The following is a 14,408-nucleotide window of genomic DNA, read 5'->3' on the forward strand; positions in this document are numbered from 1 at the left end:
GGATACCTCTATAACGACCTCCTTAATGGTCTTCTCTCTCATTCATGTGACTTTCCTATACTTGGAGAATCCCGTATAGTTGATGGTGTGGTCAAATCAATTAATTATAACTAGCCACATCCATGTCCATCAAGACCAAACGGATATGGCCAAAATTATGGGGGCATAGGTATCTCATATTTAGAGCCCCTCTATATCCTTCTCACATTAATTCGCAAGTAGGAAATAATACTTATTATACACCCTACCATCCATATCAACCTGTTCTTGGGAAAGCTAGTCCTTGTCCCGCCTATCCAAGTGTGATGTCAAACCTTATTTCCCATTTCCTTTTCCATGGCCTAGTTCCCTAGCCCGTCTAGTCATGATACCCAAGATTCATATTGGTGAAGCAATATCCACCCCCCCAAAGGGTATGTGTATGCACAACTAAACATTACCAACCCCCCCAATCCAAATCCTAAGAAGATGAGTAAGAGGAGGGATAAGGAAAATTCCTAGAGCCAAAGGAAACCAGGAGGTTGGAGCCAGAAACCTAATGCCAATGTTGGGGGTTGGGGGTGGAATCGCCTTACAAATGAGTTAAAAAACATTTTTGGGAAAAAAACTCATACTTCGAACTAAAGGGAAGCATTATAAATAACACAACGAGGTTATGCACAGTAACTTGCAAACTTGCACAAGTAAAATGAACCTCAATGCAATATTAGTAATAAAAAATACTCTCATTTAACTCTAGTAACATGACAAGAAGGTCTCTTTATCAAATTCATGAAAAAATTGTACAGGTCCAAACCACTTTACTTGATTTAAGCTACTTGTTTCTGATTGCAAGAAATTAAACCTTATTAACTCTTTAGTGTGGTATATATTCTCATTAAACAATAAAAATCCATTAATTACCTTTAAATAAATATAAAATCGAAAATTGATAATTTATTAATTTTGAACCATTTTTTCAAGAATCTTAAAATGCTCTAAAACATCACTTTTACCATAAAAGTAAGTACATGAGATAAATTCCTCTAGGTTCTACTAATTACACCATAAGGTGTTTCCCTCTAGGAAGAACTCCCCGAGATGCCACTCTGTACCGTTTAGCACCATCGATATTTTTTTAGACGATTGGAATGTTATGCACCATTGGATGAGTTGGTTAGGGTATGTTAGTTGCCGCATTTCCCCGTTAATCAATCCGTCGTCGTATGGGTTTTTGTTTTGGGGAATCTCACTATAGAGTTTAGGATCTACGGTTCACATATCTGCGGCTGTTAATGACTACATCGGTGAGGCCCCTCCCCACTGCACATGGGTTGACTCCTATACACGTCTATGTGAACAATTTTTATGCACTTTGCTATAAATGTCGGCAGCGCCTAACGAGCCATATATCAAGTATTAAATGCACCCGGAGATGCACGCGATATAGCTCGTTAACACGCAAAATGCCTTTTTTTATTTAGTGACGAGTTTTGCATTTTGCGTGTTAACGAGCTATATCGCGTGCATCTCCGGGTGCATTTAATACTTGATATATGGCTCGTTAGGCGCTGCCATAAATGTCCACCTGTTGCCATACATAACTTCACTTACTTCCACGCTTTATTCATAGACAATTTTTCAATCCGCATCAATGGGGTTTTAATTTTTCTCCAGGTGTTTTTTGATGGCCCGAGAGAGTCACAACCGGTTTAAGATGCAGGGTTCACAACATGACTTGAAAAGGTCATAGTGGGTGTGAACATATTCACTCAAAGACCTACAGGTTTCCTCGTGGCTCAAGACACCCACAAAGATTGTGACTTTTAAGACCTGGGGTTTAAAGTGGCTTCAGAAAATTACATTGTTGTATTGTTTTTATAAGTTTTCTCATGTCACCATCCCATCGCAGACGATTTTCATAGTGATTGCGAACATGGTTGTTGTAGGAACCTTCGGCGTTCCAGGAAACCCAAGCAAGGCATGCGAAGAATAACCCTACACAAAATTTCTGTTATAGAATTATAACACCCGCTATACTCTTCTCTGCTATAGATATATAATGATTTTCACTTGTATATTTTACAGGTTTGTCTCTCTCGGGGCAACTTGTAGAAACAATTTTCCACTCATGACCATGAATATCACAGTTCTTTGTTTACATTCTCTGTTACTTTATTCTATTTCTTCCATAAGCGAGGGCTCAAACTTCATGTCTAGCCCCATTAGGGTCTGGTCGCTAAATGTTTTGGAAGCCATGAGCCCCATGACTAGGTCTCCTAAGTGAATTACATTTTCCTAGAACATGACTTCTCAATCCCCTTGTTAGATGACTCACCTTTTTAGTAATTGAATTTTAATGTGAGGCCACTCTGTAAATAAAATTAACAATGCATCCCCCTTTCATTAGGGTCTCATTTCTTAGTCACGTACTATTTGTTTCTCCATACTTCCAACAATAGTTTCTTACAATACAAGACCCTTCATGCCATCAATCTCAAGCTGCAAGAATTTGAGAGTTGTAGACTTGAGTTCGAACAGATTGTTAGAGACATTGCCGCTTACAATTTTCCTGAGTGCATCTTCTCTTGAAGAGATTAGGCTCTCAAATAAACTCATAATAGGGAAAATCTTTGTTACATTAGCGTAATGCACCACACTGAAAACCATAAACTTGAGTATCAATTTTTTGAAAGGCCAGATTCCTCCCGAGCTCAGTCATCTGAAGAATCTGAAACATTTGATGTTGTGGTTCAATGGGTTGGAGGGAAAGATCCCTCATGAGCTCGGTGGGTGTAGCCAACTCAAGAATTTGATCCTCAACAACAATTTTCTAACAGGGGAGATACCAGAAAAACTTGCATATTATAGCAATTTAGAAGGGATTTCTTTGACGAGCAACAAGATCACTGGAAGGATTCCTAGGGAATTTGGTAGGCTGAGTAGTTTGGCCATTCTGCATTCTTTGGTTTGCATTTACATGTATTTTTCTCCTTATTTGAAGCTATGATCATATTTCTATTTGTTTTTTGGATGGTCCCCTCATAGCCCTACCTCCAGTGAATGGAAACCTTTCATTTTCTGATTTTGGCATTTTGAGGGCATTTTTTACAGCAACTTCCTTTGAACCCAAACACTTTACATTTGGCTTTCCATGGAGCATGTCTTTTCCATGAAACAAAAACATGTCTTATTTTCTGAAAGAGAAACATAATGAAATATTATAGTGTTTCCATCTTATTTAGTTATTTCAACTAATAATCTATGTTATGTGCATGTTCTTTCATAAATTAAATAGCAGTTTACACTTCATAAAAAAGTGGCTTTAATGATGCAAACATGAAACTTTCTTTGAATGAGGTAGTCTATATGGTGGATCTATCATTAATTCCAACTCCTTTCTTGGCTTTTTTGGGTTTGCAGTTGAAGCAGCCTTGATTTTGATTCATCATGGAGAGTCACTGTGGAACGAGAAAAAATTGTTTATAGGGTGTGTTGATGTACCATTGACACAAAGAGGGGTAGAAGAAGTTATTGAAGCTAGAAAGAGGATTAGCAATATTTCTGTTGATGCCATCTTTACTTCCGCATTAGTTCAGGCTCAAATGATTGTTATTCTTGCAATGACACAGCACCGCAAGAAAAAGGTTAGCACCCAGAATATCCAAATGATGAGTGCTTAAATACTTTTGGTTGGGCACTTCTCTATTTCATTTAGTCGCCCTCGTATTAAGTGCAAGGGTAGGTGTTTAATAGTGTTATTTCTTCTGTTTTATATTTTCACATTTTGAAAATTTTGAATTTTTCAATGATGGTAAAAATTGTATATCATTATGGGGAAAATGTTCAGAAATAAGGGATACTTTGTTGAAAATGTAAAATAGACTAATGCATGCAGTAGTCCTTGTACTTTTAGTTTATCTTTTACTTTCTTTTTCTTCTTAGTTAACTCCACTGTTGATACATTGAATGGAATCCAAACTGTTTAGAGCTTCATTACGTGGCTATGGCCCCAAGTCCCTCACTGTTGTGCAAGGGAAACATCACTTACAACTACATTCATTGAATTGGATAAAGATTGGTTTCACTATTGGTTTCTCTTGACACTGGTAAATGGTGGGGTTTCATCATAGCTATTTAGATAAAGATAAGATAATTTTATTGGTGTCCCACAAATGACCTCAATAAATAGGTCGATGCAACTCAAAAGTACAGCCAATGTAAATTCATAGTGGGAGTGTGAAAATAAATCTTATCACTAATCTATCGAAATCAGGAAATAAGCTAAATAACTAGCCAATAAAAATAAAAGGCAGTGTGGATACAATACCGTGGTACATAAATATTGTCAAAGCCATTTGTTGACAAATGAAAGAAAAGGAGGGAGATTTTTTTTCAAATTTAAACAGACAAATGCATATCGATCTTGAAGCATTCTTCTTCCTCTTCCCTTTTTTTAGTAATTCTCATCCAAAGCTGCTATTTCTGCTCAATCAGCTCAATTCTATGGGATTTCATTACAAAAAGCTTCCTAGCTAACATAGTTGGGTTGAATAGCATCTTTCATACAAAACATGGTCTACTGTAATAAATGTCATAATATTCAATGATAGCTAACATTTTTTGTCATTCTATTCAATGAAGTGGAAATGTCAAAATGTTTTTGGATTTTCTAGTATGCTAAAGGTATGTTGCTTGACCTAGCAGCTGAGAAACTAGAGTTGCCTGCTTTTCTAAATAAGTTGTATTCAAATTGAATTGCCCAGAAAATGTGTTCCTTTAGGCCTTAAGTTTTTGAATAGAAATGAAGTTGTATTTTGACTTTTGATATCATTAACCTTTCCCTCAGTGTCGATCATCATAGTAAAGATGGTTTCAGCAACGCAAAGTGAGTCCCTTATTTGTTGTTCGATTTGATTTGTTTTTTTTCTTAAACTATGGTTCTAGGAAAAAAGGTCCTTATACTTTTATATCATTTGTCTATTGCAGATTGACAGTCAATCATTGAAAGTAGGTTTTAACTTGGTTCTTATCTCTTCTATTACTAAATGCATTTTTTATTCTGAGAAATAATATTTATATGTTCGTTGAATATCAAATTTAAGTAACATAATAAATTGATTAAAATTTTCATTCACATGTCAGAGAACTCAGTTATTGTTGAACCCCATAATACATAGAATTGTATTGAACTGATCTTTGGAAGTGGGCATATGATGATGTGAATCTGTCCCGGAGCCTGGAGGGAAATTGTGGATGTCCTAATCAGTGTTTCAGGAACTGTCCCCTCCACCCCTCATGAATCAAAGCCTAGAACCACAACCTGTACGGATCTGTGGGTAAACCACAAAATGGAATTTTGGAACCACAGTTTTCCTGAAAAATTGTGCTTCCTTGACCTGCGCAACCGTGATGGTTCTATTCGTGGTTCTGGCATAGTTTCACTATGGTTTCAGAGCCATTGTCAAACCTTCCTGCATGGTTCTGCATGTGACATTTTTTTTCCTTGTGGTTCAAGTTGGGTCTAGGGTGAGTTATGGGAAAGGGAGGATGAGGTTAAAAGACCTCTTCACATATCTTTTCCTCATTCTGGCATCTTTGGCTTGTTCTTGGAGAAGAGAGGAGAAGAGACCTTGGATAAGAGAGGAGATAGCAAGCTTTTGAGATCATATTTGTGAGCACGGTTCCCGAGAAGTTCTAAAACCCGCCCACATGGTTCTGTGGGTGACTTTTTTTTTTTTGACTTGTGGTTTAAGTGGGGCCTAGGGTGAGTTAGGGGAAAGGGAAGATGAGGTTAAAAGGCCTCTTCCTCCTCTCTTTTCCTCATTCTTGCATCTTTGGCTTGATCTTGGAGAAGAGAGGAGATAACAAGATTTTGAGATCATATTTGTGAGAGGTTTGAGGATAGAGCAAAGGAGAGATTGGAGGAGTGAAGAAGGAGGAGCCTGGAGGAGTCTATAGATGAGAGATTATAATGTTAGACTTTAGTGTTGTGAATTTGAACTTTTGAGTCTTCCTAGTTCATTGTGCAGTTGGTGGTGGCTAGGTGGGCTATTTTGTAAACATTATTATTTGGTCATGACTCATGTTGATAGTTGCTCACTTGTTAGATAAGTTATTTGAATATTTTATCTTCTAAATGTCTACTTTCTATTATATGCTTAAAATTTTGATACTTTCTAAGTTTATACCTTCTATTATCTGTGATATGCTTAAAAATTTGATGTATGTTTGTAATTGGTAGAATCTAGATGGTTGATGCTTGAATAATTAATAATTGATATGCTATGGTTGTTGTTTATATATATGTGTGTGTGTGTGTGATGCTTTTCTTCCAAAAAAACATCCCCATTTCATGCAACATTGGTCCTCATCATGACAAGGTTACAACTTTGGGGATTTGTAGTTGCCCACAGTTTTAATATAATCTGATTGTATCACTGGAAAAATTCTATATTTGATTTTCATAGTTTAAACATAAAAACTCTATCATGAAATGCAACAAGAATGAAGTTTGAACATTTCAATGTAATTGGTTTAGGTACTAGGGATAATACATAATGAGAGTGAGCACGCAAAGGCATGTAGTACAATATACAATGAATATACTAAGAAGAAACAATCTATTCTAGTAATAACAACTTGGCAACTCAATGAGCGCATGTAAAATACCTTTGGACTTTGGCCTTGGACTTTTTTCCCTTGTTTTTCTCTTATCATAGACTGTTGATTAGGTCTATTTCTAAATTATTAGAACTGTTTCGAGCTTAGATTTTCAATGAAATGTAGGTATCGTGAATTGCAAGGCATCTATAAACAAGAGACAACTGATAGATTTGGGAAGGAAAAGTTCCATCAATGGCGTCGTAATTATGATATCCCTTCTCCAAATGGTGAGAACCTTGAGATGTGTGTAGAACGAGTTGTTTCCTACTTCAAAGAACATGTATAGAAAATTGCTTGCACTTTCATTGTAGTTGTTTTATTTTCTTTTACTGGTATTTTACGGAGTGGTAATGGTAGCTAGATATGACTGTCAGTGTCTCTTGAATTTCTTTGCTTTATATTTTTGAATTGGTGGTCATAAGGAAAATTCAATTTTAATATTTGTGAAATCGTTATTGGCCATTTATCTCCTTTGGACTCACATCACTTCCACGCCACACTAAATATAACTGTATGGATGGATGTAGTTTTCTTAGAGGATTGGGGCCTCCATTATCTACAGAATGAAAACCACCATAATTCTTGTTTTGTTTGTTTGAATTCTTTTGAGCAAAGGAGACATTGTAACATCTAGGTATATGCCTTCACAGATTGTGCCTCAACTTCATTGTGGGAAAAACATGTTGATTGCTGCTCATGGAAATTCTCTGCGGTCTATAATAATGTATCTGGACAAGTTATCTTCTCAGGAGGTCTATTGATCATTTAACATGCCTCTAGATTATGGTCTCTTCATTACAGATTCTTTTAGGATTGTGATATTCTTCTTTTGATCTGTCCGACTTGTTCTAGCGATCAGAGTTGACTTGAAGCTTTCATTAACATAGGTTATAAGTCTAGAGCTATCCACCAGGATCCCCATGCTTTATATCTTCAAGGAAGGCAAATTTCTTAGAAGAGGAAGTCCTATTGGACCTTCAAAAGCTGGAGTTTATGTTGTTACGAAGGTATATTTTATCTTTCATTATATCATCTGATCTGCAGTGTTAGTTGTCCCGCAGAAATGTCATTGATTTATGCTAATGTTAACTTAATAAGAATATATTGAAACTGATGTTAATATATCTTTGTTACTGTGGATAGAAATTGAGTCATCATGAACTGGTGTGATGCAGAATTTGGCTCTTTACAGGAAAAAGTTGGATGACTTGTTTTAGGTCTCTACTGTAAGCCTGAGACTGAGCCAGAGCAAAACGTTGTGTGATATTCCTTGCAATCAGTTTGATCTACGTGGTGAAACAAATTACGAGAAAATGGTTACCTCGGGACTATCTCGATGGCTTGTCTGCCACTTAGCCCTGTCATTTGCACCAAAGATTCGTTGGATTCGAGCTCTGTAACGAGGATGGCGCAGGCGTGTTTCAGGTGGTTCTGGCAGTAGAAACTGCCGCTGAGGTGAGACTAAGTCTGAGGCCAATGCCAATCAACGTGAATGCATAAATTGATTTATGGTTTTTATTTTTTCAGGGTAATATTATATGTTCTGCGCTCAGCACATAATTCACACTGGTTACTATACCTTACTTTCATTTTTCTCTCTGTAGAATCTGGTGTAGCTGCAAGGTTTTTTTTTGTAAACGCTCCACATCGAAATTGGGACGTATGTACCCTCTATCCGTCGATAATGGACCCAGGTACATGGAATGTTACTCTAGTCAATTCCTTTTTTACACTCCCGCTGGTTCTCATGTAATTTTAGGATTTTCATTCACACACATATTACAAACTTCGGCAGGTTATAGAAAAAAAGATATGACAGTTGTTGTTTCTTTTGAGGAATTTGCTGGTGAGGGTTTTAACATTGGTCTTCCCGGGAACAAGGTCAACCACCTGACATTCCGCAACCTACCTCTTCTCAAACCCTAGAGTTTTATGAGGCTTCTCGAAAGAATTGTTGTTGAGCCCTTTTTATGTTCGCATGCAGTTGGAGCACGACGTACCGTTAAATGGCAAGATGGTCAAGTGAAGAACCTAGACCTATATCCTACTTGGCATGCCCATGTGCCAAAGTTCCATTTATGGTTTTTCTCTGTAGTTTCTTAGTTATAAATACAAATGCAATTTTTCTATCTCTCGACTTGGGAGGAACATCTATCTAGTAAATTCATCTCTATAATTATAATTATAATTTTATTTAAATAATAGATTGTTATACAAAAGGCAGGTATGATGACCTTCCATTATTACATTTCCAGCACTACGACTGTTCTTTCCATACCTAGGAATATATATAATATTACACGAGTAGTAAATGCCTTCCATGGTTGTTTTAGATCCTCTCTCCTATTGCGAAATTCAAGAGCTAGCTGAAAGCAAGCAACCAACTCATTAGTCATTATATTGTTCATGAATTGATATTATTTTATTTATCTTATCTGATGTCATCTACTATCTATATTTTTCAAAATCTATCAAATATTTGCTATTGGCACTTGAAAGACCATCTTTGAAAATTAAGAAGCAATGTATGTTGGAAAGTTTATACAATCTCTCAATTTAGCATAGAGTAAGTGTTATCTCTTTATCTTCTACTTTAGAAAGGCATTTTGTTTACTAATTTTTACTTTCAATGCTTTTTTATGTCATAATGATTATCTAATTCATGCCTTATGGTATTTCCTTTTCAACATCTGGTGCAATTGCTAGCATTTATGTTAAAAAAATAGGAAAATCATAATAAGAAAGTAAAAGCTACGCTGCAGAAACATGAGTTAGAATTAAATTTTTCCCATTTATAAATAAGAATTAAATTTAAAAGCCAAGTCTACAGTTTATTGAACCTATCTTTGGAACATACTTTTTTAAAATTTATTTAATAAAATTTAATAAAAAATTAAGCAATAATTTGAAATATTTTTTATATGTTTATACGTTTTTTGGTTTTTATTTAAATTTTTTTATTATATATTTATAGTGCAAAAGTTTGGAAGAAAAAAAATGTGAATTTAACTCAACAAAAGTATAATGATAATGATGATATATCTACATCCTTTGGAATTAGAAATACGAAAATATTCTAAGCGGTTGTTTTTATGGCCTCCATATAGCATTTATTATGAGTTTTTAAATGCACACCAACTAGCATTTGCACCAGATGTTGCAAAGGAAATGCCCTAAGGCATAAATTGAAGAAAGCAAATAGAGCAAAAAAATATTTTGATAAAGAATAAGAATATATTGAACACTCAAATCAATGCCCCATTAACTGGAACCACTTAGTAGACATTCCATACAAAATGGGCATATGATCCAAGAACATTGGTGCATAAGAGAGCCAATTAGTCAGGTAACATAAGTATAAATGGTTTCATAAATTAAAATCCACAAGTCTAACAAATCTTGCTTAGCCATTTAAGATATAGAAGCTATCTTCTTTAGCCATTTAAAATAGAGAAGCTTCGAAACCTTTGTATATGAGCTATTGTCAAAGGACTGCCCTTGTCCTCAGAAGCATTACCACTAGTACCAAGGAGATCAGGACCTTCAAGCTGCCGAACCCCATGTATTTCATTGCATCATATTAATGATTTCATTTGGTTATGTAAAAGCCCCATGTATTTCATTGCTTGATCATTATGTAAAAGGTTACACCTTCTCTGGAAATTTAGAGTTAAAAATTTAAAGGCTATCATCATATTTTGGTCTTCAAAGCTGATTGGCATGCCATGAATCTGTGGGGTTTTTTTGGGAGTTATCCAGGCGACCTTGCCCAATTTTTTGTTTGAAATCCCGTTAGTTTTTGTTGTTGGGGTTTATATTTTTTTTTTTGTTGGTGCGCCCTTTGGGGTTTCTTGGCCAGCCTGTGTATTCTGCTCACTTGTTGGCCTCTTAGCCATTTTTTTGATTCGTTGTGAGACATTAAATGTTCAGCCTAACTAATTTTTTTAACATAGCACGTTCCCATGAATAAATTTACGAGGTGGTTGTTTTTTTTTCTCAAGAAAAATAAATTAATTTAAAAAAAGAATAGTGCATTCATTTGAGATATATATATATATATATATATATATATATATTGATTTAGATATTATTATAATGTTTTGTAATTATAATAATCATAATTTAATTTTAAAATTATGATTAAGTTAGAAATCAAATTACTAACTTTTATATATATATATATATATAATAATGATGTTTTGTAGTTATAATAATTATAATTTAATTTTAAAATTATGGTTATGATATGTATAGACTTTTTGGTTTGTGAAATAAATAGATTCCTTTGTGTAAGATTTGGTTATAAAAGTTTATAAAAATATAAGAATATAAGTGTTTTTCATTTTAGATTGAAATATATAAGCTCTTAAAAGATACATATTCTTAAACTACTAGTGTTTTTTTGATAAATAATTAATTATTAATTTAATTTATAAAATTTAAATTAATTAATCATATAAATTTGATGGGTATTTGATGCCCGTCAAAGTATTTGATAATGTTCAAATCTTATCGAGAAAAACTGAGAATGCAAATTAATTGTTAAAAACATCCAAACTAGATTTAGTTTTCACAACCAATATAATCCCTGAGTCCTGGTATATTCGGCTGCCGACCGCCATTACGAGGTGCCAGAGACTTTTCAGATCCCATGATGGTAAGAGCAAGTCTAAAGAATATGTCATTCTGCTTCATCGGTGGCAGGGCCTGTTGTGTTGTCTTTCCCAATACTTTCCCATATAGTGCGATGGCAAGGCTTTCCATCATGGCACTGGTGCTACCTGAATTTGACAGAATGGAGAGGAGAAGAAGCAAGTGGCTCCTCCTTTAAAAATATTTGAACAGTGGATTTTAGTGAAAGCTATTTTTTCAATGGAACGAAATGTAGGTAGAATGTGCAGATGCCTTTTTGGTTCCTTGTTTGTTATGGGTTCACTTCTCTCTGCTGCTTAAATGAAGATAAACTTTACGATGGAAGATAAGTCAAATTTAGATATAAATTGGCTTTGAACCAAGCTTTTGTATGATGTGGATGGAACATTTATATTCTGGGAAAGGGAAATTTGTCATCATTTGTGTGTGCATCTTTTGAACAGGGACATTCTGTAGTCTCTATATCCTCAGGGGCCTCGGTAACCAAAACAGGTTGATTATGCTGGGGAGGATAAGAAGAAGATGCATCAATTGCCGAATCTGATGCGCTGGATTCTGAGTGGTCATATCTCTCAGAGGCATCTGCAGTTTCCATGTCTCCTGCTGTTTTGTATCTTCGGAGCAAATGCAATGGAGAAGATCCATGGATTGGAGTTGTTTTTCAGCTTTGAAATCCCGAAAACACAGTTGATCTGCGTGTAAAACCAGGGGAAGAATGCTTTGACTTTCTATCTCGTTTTGTTTTTTTTCTTAGCATTTTGTTGCCATCTGTTCAAAGCATTGGCCGTCTGTTCTTCAAATATTGCCTTCTTCATGTGAGATCCCATCTGCATAAAAATATCCCATCATATTTTAAGAGCATATTCCTTTATACATGATATTTAACCAGAACAGAGTGTTTTTTGAATGATCCAAAAGCTCACTAAAACATTTGTACATATTGGAAAAACAAAATTTGCCCCAAAAATGGATGTTCTCTATCTATCAACAAACAGGGTAAAATGAATGTTCTCTATCTATCAACAAACAGGGTTATATCAAGAAATAAAATTAAAATGATTTAAAGAAAAATCATCATTTCTATTTCTCTGCTTTTCTAGTACTTACTTCTTGGAATCATATAGACACATAATAGTAGATTGTGTAGAATGGAATAATTCTCCATAAACTTGAAGTTGTTGAAAGATGCAGTGTGTAGGTGGCTAAAACAGAAAAGGGAAGAGTTTATTGGACCCTTAGATTGTATTAAAAGGCATATTTCAAATATGGTCTTCAGAGGAGAGTGACTTTTGATTAGCCCAGAAAAAAAATTTGTCATAGAGCAAGAGATTCATGGGAAGCTAAAGGGTAGAGCTACATGGGTTGCATAAGGAGATAGTAAATCAAAATTTTTCCATAAGTATGCGAGCCATAAATGGACAATAAATGTGAAGTTTGTATGGAATTATGTGATTCCATCCTTTAATTTATATAGTTGGTGGATTGGTTCTTCTATGGAAGAGTGTTCGTGAGATTCAATTCATCTTTAAGGTTTCTTCCAGCATTTGCTTTTCCAGCAATTTGCTTTTCCAGCAATTTGCTTAGGCCTGAATGGAGCTCTCTTTCAAAATTCAGTTGTCTTTTCTAGTTTAATTACTCATCACATAAGGTTTTCTTACCTTGAACAAGTGAACCCTGTGAGAGGAAAAAAGAGAAGGTATGTGAGGGAGCTGGCAATTTCTAACGGAGCTGTGTGAGGTTTGTGGGCTTTTTTTAGGGAGTGAGTGAAAGGGAGGGTGCGGAGCAGGAGCTTTTTTATTCTTATCTTAGGATGTGATAATCTAGTGCAAACTTGGAATAGGTCAAAGAAGCAACTTCTTTGCAGAATTAATAGTAATGTGAATTAGAAACACTTGACGACATTCAAGTTTCTAGGTGATAGTAGATTGATTAAATGGAAAAATTGAACTCAAAATTCTCCATTTAGAATCATGGCAGAGGAACATTTGTTGTAGCTATAGGGAAAACAATGTTTTACCAAATATGCTCTCAAAACAAGCTTTGTTGCCAAATTATGGAGTCTGCTCATATGCAGAATTTCATAATCATTTTTTAGTTTCTGAATTTTCTCTTAATATGTTTTATTCTATGAATCCATTAAGAAGATAGAAAGTTTTATGAAGATAGAAAGTTTTATGTAAGGGTTAACAAATGTGCTGCTTAATATCCCTGACATTATATATTTTTTTTTATTTCTGTTCGAATAGCACAAGTATATTTTTTCTCCCAAAAAAAAGTCTGCAGCCAGCAGAACTTCTGTTTACGTCAATTACTCGGTTCTCACCCCATTTTCTCTACCGGGGTATAGATAAAGTGATATCTCTCTCCGCACATTCACACAAAACTAATTCTTTGACTTTGCAAGTAAGAATACTAAATACCCAAATCAAGGCACAGATACAAGGACAGAACGGGCGTAGAAATGTGAAAGGAGCTATATATAAATGGGAATAGAGCCATCTTTCTATATCCTAAAGAAGGAGGTCCTATCCCAGCTCGGTCAGGGGGTGACGGCATCAGTTCAATGATCAGGGTGGAAATCTGGGCAGAGTTATAGGCTCTTGGAATTGCCTGGAGGTACAGAGGAAGAAAGAGACACAAAAAGAATCCTATAATTTGGGTGCAGAGAAAAGAGAGAACCACACAATTGGGCTGTAGAGAAAGAAGTGAAGGAAATGGCAGTCATTGTGTGCATTTGTGTGTTGTTTTTATAAAATGAATGTTCTCTATCTATCAACAAACAGGGTAAAATAAATGTTCTTTATCTATCAACAAACAGGGTTATATCAAGAAATAAAATTAAAATGATTTAAAGAGAAATCATCATTTCTATTTCTCTGCTTTTCTAGAAGGCTCCAGACTGCAACAAAATTTAATTTAACAAACAAAAGGAAGCATATTTTAGAATGGTCATACTTTTCATTCAAAAATCCTCTGAGGCTTTACCTGAAGCTCTGAATAGAGAGATAACTGCTGTACAAAAGAAAAATTAAACTCCACTGTTTTCTATCTCCTGATAAATTTGTCTACTGAGTTTAACTATTTTTTAATGAGGCGATTTTTTAACCGTT

At 35.0% G+C, this 14,408-nt stretch overlaps 1 protein-coding gene across 1 annotated transcript; it reads left to right on the forward strand.

The window, feature by feature from the left end:
- Positions 1–364: 364 nt before the first annotated feature.
- On the forward strand, positions 365–7,862 carry LOC149160347 (2,3-bisphosphoglycerate-dependent phosphoglycerate mutase 1-like). The gene is made up of 7 exons (XM_089434593.1): positions 365–413; positions 3,403–3,626; positions 6,521–6,642; positions 6,769–6,925; positions 7,296–7,397; positions 7,533–7,652; positions 7,821–7,862. Exons 1-7 carry the CDS (start codon positions 365–367, stop codon positions 7,860–7,862), a joined length of 816 nt encoding a protein of 271 aa, XP_089290719.1.
- Positions 7,863–14,408: the final 6,546 nt, after the last annotated feature.

Source organism: Pinus tabuliformis, chromosome 5_2 (genome assembly GCF_031772625.1).
Source record: "Pinus tabuliformis cultivar Carrire ecotype Pingquan chromosome 5_2, CPIR1, whole genome shotgun sequence".
Classification (NCBI taxonomy): Eukaryota; Viridiplantae; Streptophyta; class Pinopsida; order Pinales; family Pinaceae; genus Pinus; species Pinus tabuliformis.